We start from the raw sequence: 14750 nt of genomic DNA on the forward strand, positions 1-14750 counted from the left end.
CCTGTAGTCTTAGGAATAGACACAAATGATACTGATGATACAAAAGCAGAATGGGTCGGTGACAAACAATGATAACTCAAACTAGTATAGATAGGATTGGTGAGAGTCACGAGTAAAGCTATTGCCTTTTCGAGTGGCGATGGAAGGACTCTGTGTAGACAAGTCCTCAACAAGCAAGGATTCTGGTGGTGGGCGTGAATCATTTGGATGTGGACGACGATGATAAGTCAAAAACGGTGGAAGATGGAGCTGCAGAAGGATAGACTATGACAGAATCCCCAAAAGATGGAACTGGTAGAACCTCAGAAATGCCTAATTGTTCACCAGGAGAGGATGTAAAGTAGGGTTGACCTTCAAAGAAAGTAACATCAGCGGACATAAGGTATAAGGTATTGCTGGAGGTGAGAAGCATTGATATCCCTTCTATACCTTTGAATAATCGAGAAAGACACATTTAAAAGCACGAGTAGCCAATATGTTATTTCCTGGAGTGAGGATATGGACAAAGCATGTGCTTCTAAAGACATGTGCTGGAAGAGATAATAGGGTTGACTTGGGAAACAAATCAGAGTGTGGAACCTGATTTTGAATAGCAGAGAAAGACATACGGTTAATCAGATAACAAGAGATAACTAGAGCTGAGCACTGCATCTTTCCAAAAACGCAATGGAACATTTGCTTATATGAGAAGGGTGCGCCCAGTCTCAACAATATGCCTATTTTTTCTTTCCGCTACCCCATTTTGTTGTGCAATATAAGGACAACAAGATATCTGATGAAAAATGCCAAGGGAAGACACGAACTGTTGAAATTGAGATGATAAATATGATAAATATTCACTTGCATTATCACTACGAAAAATGTGAATAGAAACACCAAACTACTTTTATATTTCAGCACAAATTTTGAAATATGGAAAATAATTCAGAACAATCTTTCATAAAGAAATTCCAAGTACACCTTGAGTAGTCATCAATGAAAGTAACAAAATACTTAAAACCTCGTGTAGAGCTAACTCTACTATGACCCCAAATATCAAAATGAACTAAATGAATAAAAGATTGCACAATTATAGGGCTGTCGGGAAAAGTAGCTTGGGTGTGCTTCCCTAATTGACATGACTCACAATCTAGCTTAGACAATTTAGACAAGGTAGGTACCATCTTATGAAGTTTGGATAAACTAGGATGTCCCAATTGTCTGTTAGATTGAAGGCATTCTGCCAATAACGTTTGAATAAGACGAAGGCAATAGGCGTTACTGAACTAGGTACTTTCCGGCCAACTGCCCAAACTCCAACCAGCTTTTTTGAAGATGTCTACTGTGGATGTTTCCTATGGTTTACGGGCGAAAGAAGAGAGCATCACATCAAGTCAATATCAATAGAAAGAGGTGTGGGGGCATTAGTAAAAGGCCTAAGCAGTCTTAGCTCCTTCTCTGGTCTTGCCGCCCTTGCCCCTTTTCTCTTTTCTCTTCTTTTTGAAAGAGTTTCACGGGAATTATGTTGATCGTTGGATATCATTGAGAAAGAAATAAGAAGAAGTGTTATCGAATGATTTCCTGCAATTCTTTACAGTATGGAATGAGTAAAGAATCAAGCTACAAGTCTCGATCTATTAGAGAGTCGGAGACCAAACATACTGTAGTTGACTTGTGGAAATTAGGGTAATAAAGCCTATCAAACTCACGCCCTTCGCCAATTATCCTTCTCGTATTGAAGTCCTGTATATCAAAGAAGTCACTAAAGAATGAGACAAAACAATTTAAAGGCTTAGCCAGACGACTGATTGACAGAAGGCTAAAGGATAACTAGGGACAAAAAGAACATTATTTAGAGTCAATGGAAGTAAGGGATTGGCTCGACCAACTCCAATTGCCGTAGTCTGAGAACCATTAGCTAAGGTAACAATGGGAATGGATCGAGAATTAATAATATTAGTCAACAAAGGTTTGTTATTAGAAATGTGGTCAGGAGTGCCCGAGTCCATTACCCAAGGGCCAAGTGTGGTGGATTGTGAGATACAAGCAACAATATGCCAGTCTGAGCAGCAAAAACTATTTATGGAGATGTCTGCTTACTGAAGAAAGTCATTGTACTCTACTTCACATATTGAGGAAAGTTGATTAGTTGGATTACCGGGGGTTTAATCTGTGCAACATGAACATTCTTTGGTCTACCATGGAGAAAATAACAAAGATCACGGGTATGACCCAATTTGTTACAATAGCTACACCTTGGTTGAGGTTTCACGGAGCGGCTTCCATGCCGATTTCCAGTTTGACATGCTAGAACAGAAGACTCTGCAGGTGTCACGGGGTGACTAGACGACATAGGTGGTGCGCCAATTGCAACAATTGAGCTAATAGGTCATCCATTGCAGGAATAGTGGTGCTTGCCAAAATTCGCACCAAGTCAAGATCAAATGGAAGTCCAACAAGTGTAACAACTAAAACATTTTCGCACGTTGTTCCAATTGTTTGTCAACACTTGGAGTTGCGGGCATCAACTCAGTGAACTCTTCCATAATCTCCTGAACCTGTCCAAGATACGTAGACATATCCAAATCTTGCTTTTTAAGATTAGTCAACCGAGAAATAACATTACAAAAACGAGAGACGTCATTTGTATATAGCCCACGAGCCTTTTCCCAAGCCAAGAAGCAAGTTTGGAATGACTGGAACAACGGCATCAACTTTGAATCAATAGATTTTCTTAATAGACTACACAATTGAGCGTTAATCTTCTCCTGCTCGCCTTTCTCTTTTTAATCTGTTTAACCAAGTGGTCCTGAACCCCTTGTCCTTTGCACCATAGCTGAACAGAGGAAGACCAAGATAAGTAGTTCGCACTACCTATCGAGGGTTCGATGGTGATGGAGTGGTTAGGTTGCTGGAAACCACACGTTTATTGAAAATACATGAATTGAGGGACATAACGTAGATGTTAGATGTTACCCAAATCTGGAAAAATCTGCAGTCACAGGAATCTGGAAGCAAAAAGTTGACTGGAATCCGAATGTGGGAACAAAAAAAACTGCAAGCGTAGGAATCTTGAAGCAAACAATTGACTGGACAGTCTGTCTACAGGAATCTGAAAAAAATCAGATTTGTCTATCGGAATTTGACAACTCCGATTGGTGCGTGAGATGGCTGGTGGTGGCGGAGCTGACTGTGTTTTTCTCACGCCAGTGATCCGAGTCTCGTGGTGGTTTTGGTTTGATCACAACTCCTCCGAAAATAGAGATCTGCTCGGACAACCATGAAAAATAGATGGAAAAAAATGAGTTTGAAATTTCTCTCCCAATGTTGCTGGCAGTAACCAGTCTCTTGATACCATGTGAAATGGTACAGAAATAAGAGGGAGCTCAGTTTGATTATTCCCTCAAGCTATTGGGGTTTAAATAGCTAAGTTTACATGTCCTAAAAGGAAAGGAAATCAATACAAATAAATACCTAATCAATACTAATCAATATCTAATTAATACCTAATTATAATAGCAGTAAATCAAGCTACTTACTATATTTAAATATGCTCTAGAATATTCATAAGCTTCTAACACATACAAAACAGGCCACTTTGTATGGAATTCTGTTTTTTCAGACGTGTTCCCAAAGCCATTTAAGTGGCTGATATTTGGGTGGTTCATCATACTGTAGCTGCCTTCACTTTGAAAGTCGCTTTGCTATTCCCCAATCATTGTAGTTTGTCATGCCCTGTCTCTAAACCACTGAACTGGTCTACCATACCAAGGAATTCCAATCACATCAATAAATAATTAAAACATCCCAAAAAATATAATATCTTGTAATCTCTGCTTTCCCCCTTGTTAAGTGGTTATTGTTGTTCAAGATCTAAAGGTAATGTGACTGTTTTTTCTGATGCTTAGGCTGCATGAGGCTTGCCAAGGAGCATCTTAGCTGCTGGCATTCAAAGTCTGAACTCAAAGCTGAAGTCCTTTGTGGAATCAAGGAGATTGGTAGTGTATTGTATTGGATGGGACTTCTTGATATTGTATTGGTAAGTTCCGTGAGCTACTAACTCTAAATATACAGGGAGAAATGAGTAATGACAGATTACAGTATTGGTTGGTGGAAGCACCGACTGGACATGTTGATCTGAGTCTGACACTCTTCAAACAAATATATTTCGTATAGCCTTATTACTTTTGTTTTCCTTATATCCTCTTTGACAACTCTGTAATTGCTATTTGTGAGAAAATATAAGAGAAAAATATTATTGAATTGTTGTAACTACATTATTACATTGAGGCCCTATTTATAAACACTACATTCCAATCCTTTTCCTAATAGGACACTACATTATAATTCCTTTCCAAGTAGGATTCTATATGCTATTCCTATTCCTACTCATATTCTAACACTATTGAAGACATGTCTGGATCACTAAGTAAATTATCCTCTCGGACAAAGTAACAGGTAGTTGGTTAGCCAAATAAGGGATAAGGTTAAGGGTCAATGCAGGAAAAGCTTACATGTTGAGACAGGATGCATGTTGGATTAGTGATCTGCCATTGTACTGAAGTCTGAAAATAATGTGAAGATGTGATTAGGTTTCAGAAAACTGCTATACAACAACATACCTAGTGCAATCCTAAAAGTGGGTATGGGGACGGTGGTGTGTACGCAGTCTTACTCCGTCCTTGTGAAGGTATTGTGAAGGTAGAGAGACTGTTGCTGATTGACCCTCGGCTCAGTTAAAGACAACATCAAGTGCGGAAAGGAAACACAATAGTGAAGCAGTCATACTAAAACATAATGGAGCAGAGAACAGTAGCAACAACAAATACTACGATAACCGAAGCCAAGGAAACAACAGGAAATTATAGATTCAAAGAATAAGACACTAGAGAGTAATAATAAAAACAATACTGATAAGGAAAACTAGACAGTACACGACCTCCATATCCTCCTATCTAGGGTTATGTCCTTGGTAAGTTGCAAGTGGCCCTTGGGGGAAGATTTGGAAGAACAAGGTACCATTTAAGGTTAGATGTTTTTCATGGCTAGTCGCTAGAAGGGCCTGTCTCACCCATGAAAAGCTCCAAAGAAGAGGCTTCCATATAGTCTCTTGGTGCTCCCTTTGTAATGAAACAAATGAGACAAATAGTCATTTGTTTCTACATTTCAAAATAACTTCCCAGTTGTGGGGATTATTCTTGGACTTGACATAAACTAGGTGGACCATGCCAGAACATACTACTGATCTTCTAAGCTGCTAGATTAGGAGAGGGTGGAGTTAAAGTCAGAAGAAATGGTGGAATATGATCCCCCTTGCATATGGTGGACAATTTGGAAAGAAAGAAATAAGAGATGCGTGGAGAATACTGCTGAATCAGTTCAGAAAAATAAATGGAACTGCATGAGGACTTTCTTTTTTTGGTGTAAAGAGGAGGGCATAGAGGATGCTCGACAAATTTTAGATTTTGTAAAATCCCTATAGTTTTTATTTGGTGTAGCAAGTTTTAGTTCTAGCTTTGAGCCAGCTGTTCTGATGGTAGCCAGCATCTCCTTAATGCTGAGGAATACAACGTTACCTTTATCAAAAAGAAAAAAAAAAGTTGCAAGTGAGTCATGTCCTGTCCTGTCTAATCACAACCAGTTCATGCTAGGATTTTGATTTTTTTTTTTTCCTTGGCACATCCTAATAATCCAGGGTTTGGGCCTAATTACCCACATTAAGTGAACTCAATCCTAGCTCGAAAGTATGGGGTGCTACAGGATTTTACACTTTCTCATCTTTTTGACTTCCCCAGGTTCCAAACTATGAACTCCACCTTCCATGACCAAGTTGTTGCTCTCACCTCTCAACAAATGTGTTGCTCTTCTCTCCCACATACTCCAGCATAGTCCTCCAAGTTCCCTAACCATCCCGTGTTATGACTTCCTCCCTTTTCCCCATGTTGTGGTCGGCCTCTTCTATCATCAACCACTTCTTAGTTTTCCTTCTATTAAGGTTCAACAACTTTGTTTGAAGTTCTTTTCTTCGTTAAATTATTTCTTCCTAAAGTTCTTTTCATTTCCTTTTATTTGTATGTTATCATTGATCTGAACCTTAATATTTCATTTTGTAGTATACATGGATAAGGAATACTAGGTAAACAAAATTTTTATTAAAAGATGAAAATTGATGAATATCCGGACAAAAGCTCTCTATCCTTGCAATAAATGTAAAAGTCATAAACCAAAAGTACAGTCCTGGTAATCTTTCAGGGAGTCTTTCACTTCTATACTGCTTCAGTATCACCTAAAAAGTTTTATCACCCCCACCTCCCTACAAAAAATAAAAATTAAAATAAAAGGTAAGTAGTTCATTTGATCTTCTGAATGGAGTCGCCTCTTTCTTCAAAGCATCTTGTTAAGAGTCCCACATCGGAAAAGGAATGGGTAATTGGTCTCCTTATATAGACTTGGGCAATCCTCCCCTCATGAGCTAGCTTTTGGGGTTGAGTTGGGCCCAAGATCCATTTCTTTATACATCTTACTTTTCTCTTCCTCCAGACATTCCACCATATGGAGTCGCCTCTTTCTTCAAAGCGACTTGTTAAGAGTCCCACATCGGAAAAGGAGTGGGTAATTGGTCTCCTTATATGGATTTGGGATTGGGAGATCCTCCCATCATGAGCTAGCTAAATGCACTGGAATGGTGTACCACCAGTTCTTTTGCCTCTCTTCCTCTGATATTCCAGCATTTCGGTGGATCAGCAGTGTCTCATTGCATGATGAATTTGAGTCCCAACATGTTGAGGAATAGCTCCATATTTGATCAGTAGGTGATGATGAAAAAAAAAGGCGATTCACACCCTCAGGTTTATCCCACATAAGAATACCTTATAACACAACTGGATCTCTCTTCTTTGCAACTTAAATTTTTATTTGTAAAATACATGGATAAGGAATAATGGCGAAACAGATAATTGTATTAAAAATGAAAATTTTGATGCATATCAGGACAATAGTTTTTAATTTTACAACAAATGTGAAAACTAATTTTTTTTAAAAATGGCAAGTGTTTAATTAAATAGCACCAAGAAAGTGCTGCCATCATTTTTTTATGCCCTGTTGTCTCTCCTCTGATATTCCAGCACTTTTGTAGGTCACCAGTGCCTCTAGCATGACATATTTGAGTCCTTCCATTTTGAGGAGTCTGCCTAAATAGACCAGTACATGTAAAAAGAAAAAGGTGATTCACAGTTTCAGGTTTATCCCCACACAAGAAGCGCCTATAACACAATTGGATCTCTCTTCTTTATAAACTATCCTGGGTTAAGCAAGCATTTATGGCCATCAGCCACGAAAGCACATCACTTTGTAGGGATCACTTGTTTTCCGGTCTTGTTTCCAAGGCCAACATTTACCCCGTTGGTCCCCAGATCCATAGAAACACAAGATGAATTTACTGTGAAAACACCTTTAACTGTGAGCTTTCCAAATAATCTTTCCTGACCATGTACCAGACCTTGAAAAGGTTCCAGGACCATTAAAAACTCAAAAGTATCTCCAACTGCCAGTAGTTCAAGTGTCTTTGAAAGTTAAAATTCCAATCCTCATTCTAACGGATGCCACATTGGACTCTGGCAACAAACTAAGGTGCGTTTGGTATGACAGAAAATTTTTCCTACAAAATAAGTGATTTTCTTACTTATTTCTGGTGTTTGGTAAGTAATCAGAAATATGATCCCAAGAGCATTTATATATCATCCAGGAAAACACTAGGGAGGAGTAGGCGGGGGGTGGTGTGGGGGTTGATGGGGTGTTCAGGAGTGGGGAGGGGACAGTCGGTTTGAAATGTTACTTATGGAACTTGTTTTCCCTACTCTCATGAAAGAAGTCTTTTTCCTGATTTTTAATGAACTTGTTTTCCAAGAGAATATGTGTTGCAAAACATTTTGTCCAACCAAACGTTGGAAAATTTGAAACATTTCCTCCATACCAAACCCCAAGTGTATAAAGAGCTGGAAATTGCTCTTTCAAAGCAGCATGCCCTATTCAATTATTATTCCAAAAAACTATTTTCCTTCCATCTCCTACTTTGAACTCAATGTTGCACGCAAACTATTGCCATAACCCTCTAATGTTTCTCCATACACCCACCCCATATGTGATAGTCACTGTCCTAGTAGTACAAAAGCACTCTCATCTGTATTTCTCACTGATTACTTCTTTCCACAAAGTTTCCTTCTCTGAAGTGGATGCTCTAATGTTTCTAATCCTGCTGCTCACCCGGATAAAAGTTTTTTACTTGGAGCTTGTGCTTGCAATTCCCTGAAGGCAGAAGTTTCTCCAATATTCGATCTCTTCCTATGTGCCCTAAAGGAGGATTCCTGCAAAAGGGAATTGGAATGCCTAAATAACTGTTTCCCATTGTTGCCCCCTTTTTTTTGACATCGTGTCCTCCATTTATTTCCTTCTGTGTAATGAAGTAAATTATCTTGGACCATTGAATTACAATGATCTTAAGATTCTTTTCAGTTATTACCTTATTTTGCATGAACATGATTGTATTTACTGTTGAGATAGTGACACAATATTCCATAAAGAGGAATTTTTAATATCTATTTTATTATGCATTTAACAGAGAGAAGTTGATACCCGCCATTTTATGCAAACTGCTCCTTGGTTGGGCTTGATTCCTGGTGCTGACGGGCAAATATTGCACTCTCAAGAAGAGGGAGATAGCCCTATGGTCACTTTGTTTAAATCTGCAACTACTGCAACCATGTCCGACCCTAACTGCACAAGTCCAACATCATTTCACACTATATCAAGACAAGCAGAAGCTGCTGGTAGGTACCTGTTCAATATCCAACCTTTTAATAAACTCGTCAATATATTGATTTCAGAAATGTTAGACAACTTGTTATCGCATCTAAAGTCTGACATCGTAGAAATCTTCGTTGGTCCAAGTCTCTCTGGCACATTTCTCATTGGACTATGTCATTGTGATGCATAGTACCATGATGCTTGCAGTGTCCTCCTTTTCCTGTTGAAGAAGAGGAATTTAACTTAATGCACAAGAAAGTCTAGTAGATAGACGTTCAAGAATCAACAATAATAATGCCTCAGTACCAAACAAGTTAGGTTCATCTAGATGAATACTCACCGCCCATGTTTCTCTATTTTAGTATTACATCCTAGAATATTTGCGACTTTCTAAAAGGTTTATTAGATTATTGGGAGCCAAAGATGGACCCAGAAAGACGCTACAAACTTGCCATACCTTGTCTTTATTAGTATTTTGGTATCATTTCCATTGCCATACTTCACTAGTTTGAAGCCATTTGCTTTTAAGATTAAAGGAGAAAACTGGATTGATTCTCGTAGTGTCTCTAGGTAAAATATTAAATATAGTCAAGTTGCAAACTCTATAGTTGGTAGATATACTCCCTTGTATTGTATCTTTTGTCGCTTCCAATTTTTTTTAGGACTTAAGAATGGAAAATTTTGATGCATTCAAGTTCCACAAGGAGAAGAGGATTACAAATGCTTCACAGTACAAATATTTGATTTGCTAGTTTTGATCTATAAAGTTCAATATAGAAAAGGGACCAGCGATTTGGCAGCCGAGGCTTTGTCAAAGAAATTTGAACACCAGTGCTAATGCACTTCCATCACTCTTCTACAACCTGATTAGGTGAATGAGGCAATAGACAATTATGACATAAGGGGAAATAGTACTCTTTAAACGCTATCGTATTACCGTGATAAAATATGGATAGGGAGTAAGGGTGGACTAAGGATGTGGCTACTAGTTAATGTGATCTATTCGTCATCTCTTGGGGGTTACTCCATATCCAAGCAATATAACAGAGGTTTATCATAGTTTTCTTGGTATCACCAAGATATAATGAAAAAGATGGTGAGGTAATAGAATGGCATGTCTGCAATACAATACAGAGAATGTGCCATATTCCGACTTTGTCCAACCTTTATGCGTCACTAACGTGATTTGGCAACATGTAACTATGGATTTCCTAGAAGATTGCAGATGGAAATGGTATTGTGATGGAGATCATCAATTGTGTTGAAGTGTAACCATCTCATCTAAAAGCCGAAGTTGTTAAAGATACCATACTTTTGTTTATTTAATTATGTCTTTAACATGAACCCTCACATACGAGCTTGATTCTTTTTCCTGTCCCAACCACATTGAAATATTTTTTGATAATAATGTTGGGGAGTCTCAAACCTAGGACCTCTTTCTTCTTTGATACCATGTTAGAAATGAGAAGTACAAACGAGGAAGACTAGAGAATGTATTGGTTGATCATTACCTTTAAGATTTTGGGTATTTGAATAGTACATATACCTATTTAAAAGTAGGAAACAAGTTGAAGTTCCATACTTAAAAAGAAATATTTTCTCCCTTATTGGAAGAATACAGGTAATACAAGTGAGTCGGGCATGGAGTGGTTGACTGTGTTGTTTAATATTGTTTTCAACACAGCAAAGATGCCAAAGTATGGAGATAGAGTACGATGATTCTATTGTACAAGAACAAGGGTGATATTCAGAATTGCAACAACTATAGGAGTATCAAGTTGTTAAACCACACTATGAAGGTTTGAGAGAGGGTAATGGAGATGAGGGAGGGGAGGGGCATGACTATTTCCGAGAACTAGTTTGGATGGGACGCTCGACTACATTAGCCATTCATCTTATAAGGAGATTGGTGGAGCAGTATAGGGAGAGGAAGGACTTGCACATGGTGACCTAGAAAAGGTGCTCACGACAAAGTCCTCATGGAGGTTCTGTGCAGTGTTATCAGAAGCAAAAACTGCAGAAAAGCTCTAAGGTTCGCTGAAGCTTGAAGCACAAGTCACAAATAAAATGCAGGATTTAATGAAAAACGGTGCAAAGGAAGAAAAAATTCAAGTATGTATTTTTAGTCCAAGATTAATAATTCTAAGTATGAAGGATAAATATATGAATAAAGAAATGGGATACTTTAAAATCCAAGAGAGAAAACAAATGAGAATGCTCTCAGGCACGATTTCCAAGGTTGAAAGTTAGCAGTCCCTTTCGGGTTTCTAAATCTCATCCGGTGGTCTTACACCATCGGAGATCCGCCTTCCATTCCTTTCTCCTTTTTTCCTTGTTTTTTTCCTTGTTTTTTTCCTAGTCTGAGACCGGGGGTATGGTTTGATTGGGTGGAGAGTTCTAAAATCTTTTTGAGCAGGGCAATTCTCAGCAGAGGAGCTTTGCTTTGGCTATGCAGAAGATTTCATGAAGCTTCAGCAAACAGAGGAAAGAGTTTTAAGACTTGAGATGCAAAGACATCACCACCCATATACAATGCGCTCAAAAGTTCAACAAGTATGGTCAATACATCTCAGTTATTACAGTTGAAGGGCTCAGCAGAACAGTCATCATCGTATCGAAGAATAAATTTAATGAAGGATGGAAGGGGTTAGTAGTTAGAATTGAAGATTTCATTAATACATTCTCAAGCACACAGAGTGCATTTATTACATCATGGGAATGTAGTAAACCATTTATAGGGGAAGGAAACTACAAAGAAGCTTTCTCAAAAAGCAAGTGGAGCCACGAGGTGATCGAGGTAGAGATAATAACCTCGACCGCACAAGAAATTGCACTCGGCTGACAATGCTTTGTTACGTAGGTGTCTAGTGGGAAGTCCTACGACATTGCAGCTTCTTCTATGGCGTCGGGGGTATGGTTTGATAGGGTGGAGAGTTGTAAACTCTCCTTGAGCAGGGTGATAATGCAAAAGATTTCATGAAGCTTCAACAAACAGAGGAAAGAGTTTTAAGACTTGGAGATGTAAAGACATAACCACCCATATATATTGCACTGAAAAGTTCAATAAGTATGGTAGGTACATCTTAGTTGTTACAATTAAAGGGCTCGGGCTCAGCAGAACAGTCATCATCGTACTTGTGAGAAATAATGGAGAAAAATATTATTGAATTGTGTATCTAAATTATTACATTAAGATCCTATTTATAGACACTACATTACTATCCTTTTTCATGTAGGATTTTGTATACTATTCCTATTCCTACTCATATTGTAACACTCTCCCTCAAGCTAATGCATACAAATCATATGTACCTAGCTTGTTACATGTAGCTTGGTGTTGGACGTGTAGCTTCAAGTTCAACACCAACGATTTTAGTTGGCACATGACAGGGGTTTATGCACCAAGCTGCAATAAGGAAAGACAAGAAGCGTGGTGGGAAATGGGAGCTAGGAGGGGTCTATTCACAGGGCCATTGGTAGTTGGGGGAGATTTCAACATAGTCAAATAAGCTTCGGAGAGGAAGAATTGTTCTAAACATTCTGGATACATGGCTGAGTTCTCTAATTTTATTGAGGATATGGAGCTGATTGATCCACAATTGCATGGGAAATTATACTTGGAGACCAGAGGGAACAATCTGGAAACCTCCTCCAGAATTGATAGGATTTTATACTCTTAATGAGTGGGAAGAAAAATTTAACAATGTCAAGTAAAAGATTCTACCTAGAATATGTTCTAATCAGTGATCATACGCCCGTTTTACTTCAGAGTGTCAGTTGGGAGTACACGAAGTCCTATTTCAAGTTTCAAGCATGGTGGCTGGAAGCCGAAGGCTTCAATGACAAAATAAAGGATTGGTGGGGCTCTTTTGAAATAGTAGGCAGGCCTGACTTTATCCTTGCAGCAAAACTAATAGCTCTGAAGACCAAGGTGGAAGAATGGAATTCAAGTACTTTTGGGAGCTTGGAGAAAAACAAAGATTTGATCTTGAGCAAGATTGCATTTATCGACAGTATTCAACAGACCAAATCCTTGACTGAAGAAAAGGCCATCTAGAAAGTTGATCTATACATGGAATTTGAGGATTTTACAAGAAAAGAAGAGATGGCATGGAGGCAAAGGTCAAGAGCATTGTGGATCAAACAGGGAGATAAAAATACATAGTTTTTTCAGAGAATTGCCAATGCTCACAAAAGGAATAATCATATTGATCAGCTGCTAGTGGAAGGAGAGGTAATTGAGGAGGCAGAGAATATCAAAAAGCAGATCATTTTCTTCTATCAGAAGCTTTATTTTGAAATTGAGAAGTGGAGACCCTTGTATAACACAAATCAATGTCCCAGCATCAACACAGAAGACCATCTGGAATTACAAAGACCTTTTGAGGAAAGAGAAGTTTTGGAAGGGCTTAAGGCATGTGCAGTATGGATACACTATGGGATTCTTTGTCCAGTGTTAAGAGGTCCTAAAGGGTGATGTGATGGATACAATACATAACTTTCATTCCTAGGAAGTTTTTGAGAAGAGTTTCAATGCAACTTATATAACTCTTATTTCTAAAAAGAATGGGGCCAAGGAATTGAAAGACTTCAAACCTATTAGCTTAATAGGGAGCATATGCAAGCTGATATCCAAGATTCTCATAGAGAGGCTGAAGAGAGTGATGCATAAACTAGTATAAAAGTTATGCTAATTTTAATACATGAATAACTCATCTCGAACCAACCAAACGATCCCTGAGTGATTATGGGGGAGTGTTGTTTGTGTTAATCTAGAGACTTTTCTAGCATAATTATAGTAGAAAGATAATTTTTCTTTATTGTAATTGATTGTCTTTCCATATTGTTATAGGATTCATTGTATAACTACCCCTTCTCATGGGATGTAAAAATATATAGAAATATAAAGAAGTCTTCTCTTCTGTGGCATATGCTTCAGCTTTTTTCTTGTAGTATCATTTAATTTAAGCATTTCCATTTTCCATTTTGTTTCAGATTTGTTGTACAAAGCCAATATTAACACTGGAAGTGTGTTGGAATATGCCCTTGCTTTTACAAGTGCTGCATTAGATAAATACTGCAGTAAATGGAGTACAGCCCCAAAGACGGGTTTTATTGATATTACTACTTCAAAGGACTTCTACCGAATTTTCAGTGGACTCCAAATTGTAAGATACAAAACATTTGCTTCATTTATTTTTTAAGTTTTCATTTCATTTTTTACTGCCATTTTCATTGTTTTGAACACTAATGATGTCTTCAATATAGCAAATTTGTTGTGGACATGTCATGTTGTCTGTGGTTACAAATTTACCTGATTAATACATCAGCAAGAACTATCAGCTGAACTGTGTACCTCTTTCTGATTGAGAAAAGAATATCTCTGTCCCTTTTGTTTGACCTTTTTCCTGCTTTCGTCTATTAGAGAGTCAAGTGTTGAATGTTGGAAAAATGTTCGTATGTTATATAACTTTGTTTAGCAATCTGATAGTCAGAGATAGTTGAGTCATCTTTGGTGTAAACTGTTGATCTGATTTAGTTGTCGACCGTAGGAATACCTGGAGGAATCTGTTCAGCTACAATCCAACACATATGAAATGCTGGGTGATTCAGTTGCCTGGGGTGGATGTACAATAATCTACCTGCTTGGCCAACAATTGCATTTTGAATTGTTTGATTTTTCCCATCAAGTCCTCAATGTTGCTGAGGTGGAGTCTGTAGCAATATCCCCAACCCAGAAGAATCCTAATTTCCTCCAGGTATGATTTGCAAATTAACCAAATAAATAATGTTTTGAGTTATTCTGAACTTGTGGAACTGCATCTGTAAGAAAACTCTACTGCATGTACTCCTCTTCATGATGGCTCAGTTCACTTAAGAGTATAATCCCCCCCCTTAAACACACACGCACACCGACTTCTCGTTTCATGTAATTTTGAGAAAGCAAACTGGGAGTTGTGCTTTTAGGT

At 38.1% G+C, this 14750-nt stretch overlaps 1 protein-coding gene across 1 annotated transcript in view; it reads left to right on the top strand.

The window, feature by feature from the left end:
* LOC107867875 (protein PIR) overlaps nucleotides 1-14750 on the top strand; it is a 69130-nt gene that overhangs the window by 44853 nt on the left and 9527 nt on the right. The window contains exons 26-29 of the mRNA XM_016714342.2: nucleotides 3888-4018; nucleotides 8597-8804; nucleotides 13777-13949; nucleotides 14334-14540. Coding sequence (XP_016569828.1) covers nucleotides 3888-4018; nucleotides 8597-8804; nucleotides 13777-13949; nucleotides 14334-14540 — 719 coding nt within the window. The remainder of the gene's footprint in view (nucleotides 1-3887; nucleotides 4019-8596; nucleotides 8805-13776; nucleotides 13950-14333; nucleotides 14541-14750) is intronic.

Source organism: Capsicum annuum, chromosome 4 (assembly GCF_002878395.1).
Source record: "Capsicum annuum cultivar UCD-10X-F1 chromosome 4, UCD10Xv1.1, whole genome shotgun sequence".
Taxonomy (NCBI): domain Eukaryota; kingdom Viridiplantae; phylum Streptophyta; class Magnoliopsida; order Solanales; family Solanaceae; genus Capsicum; species Capsicum annuum.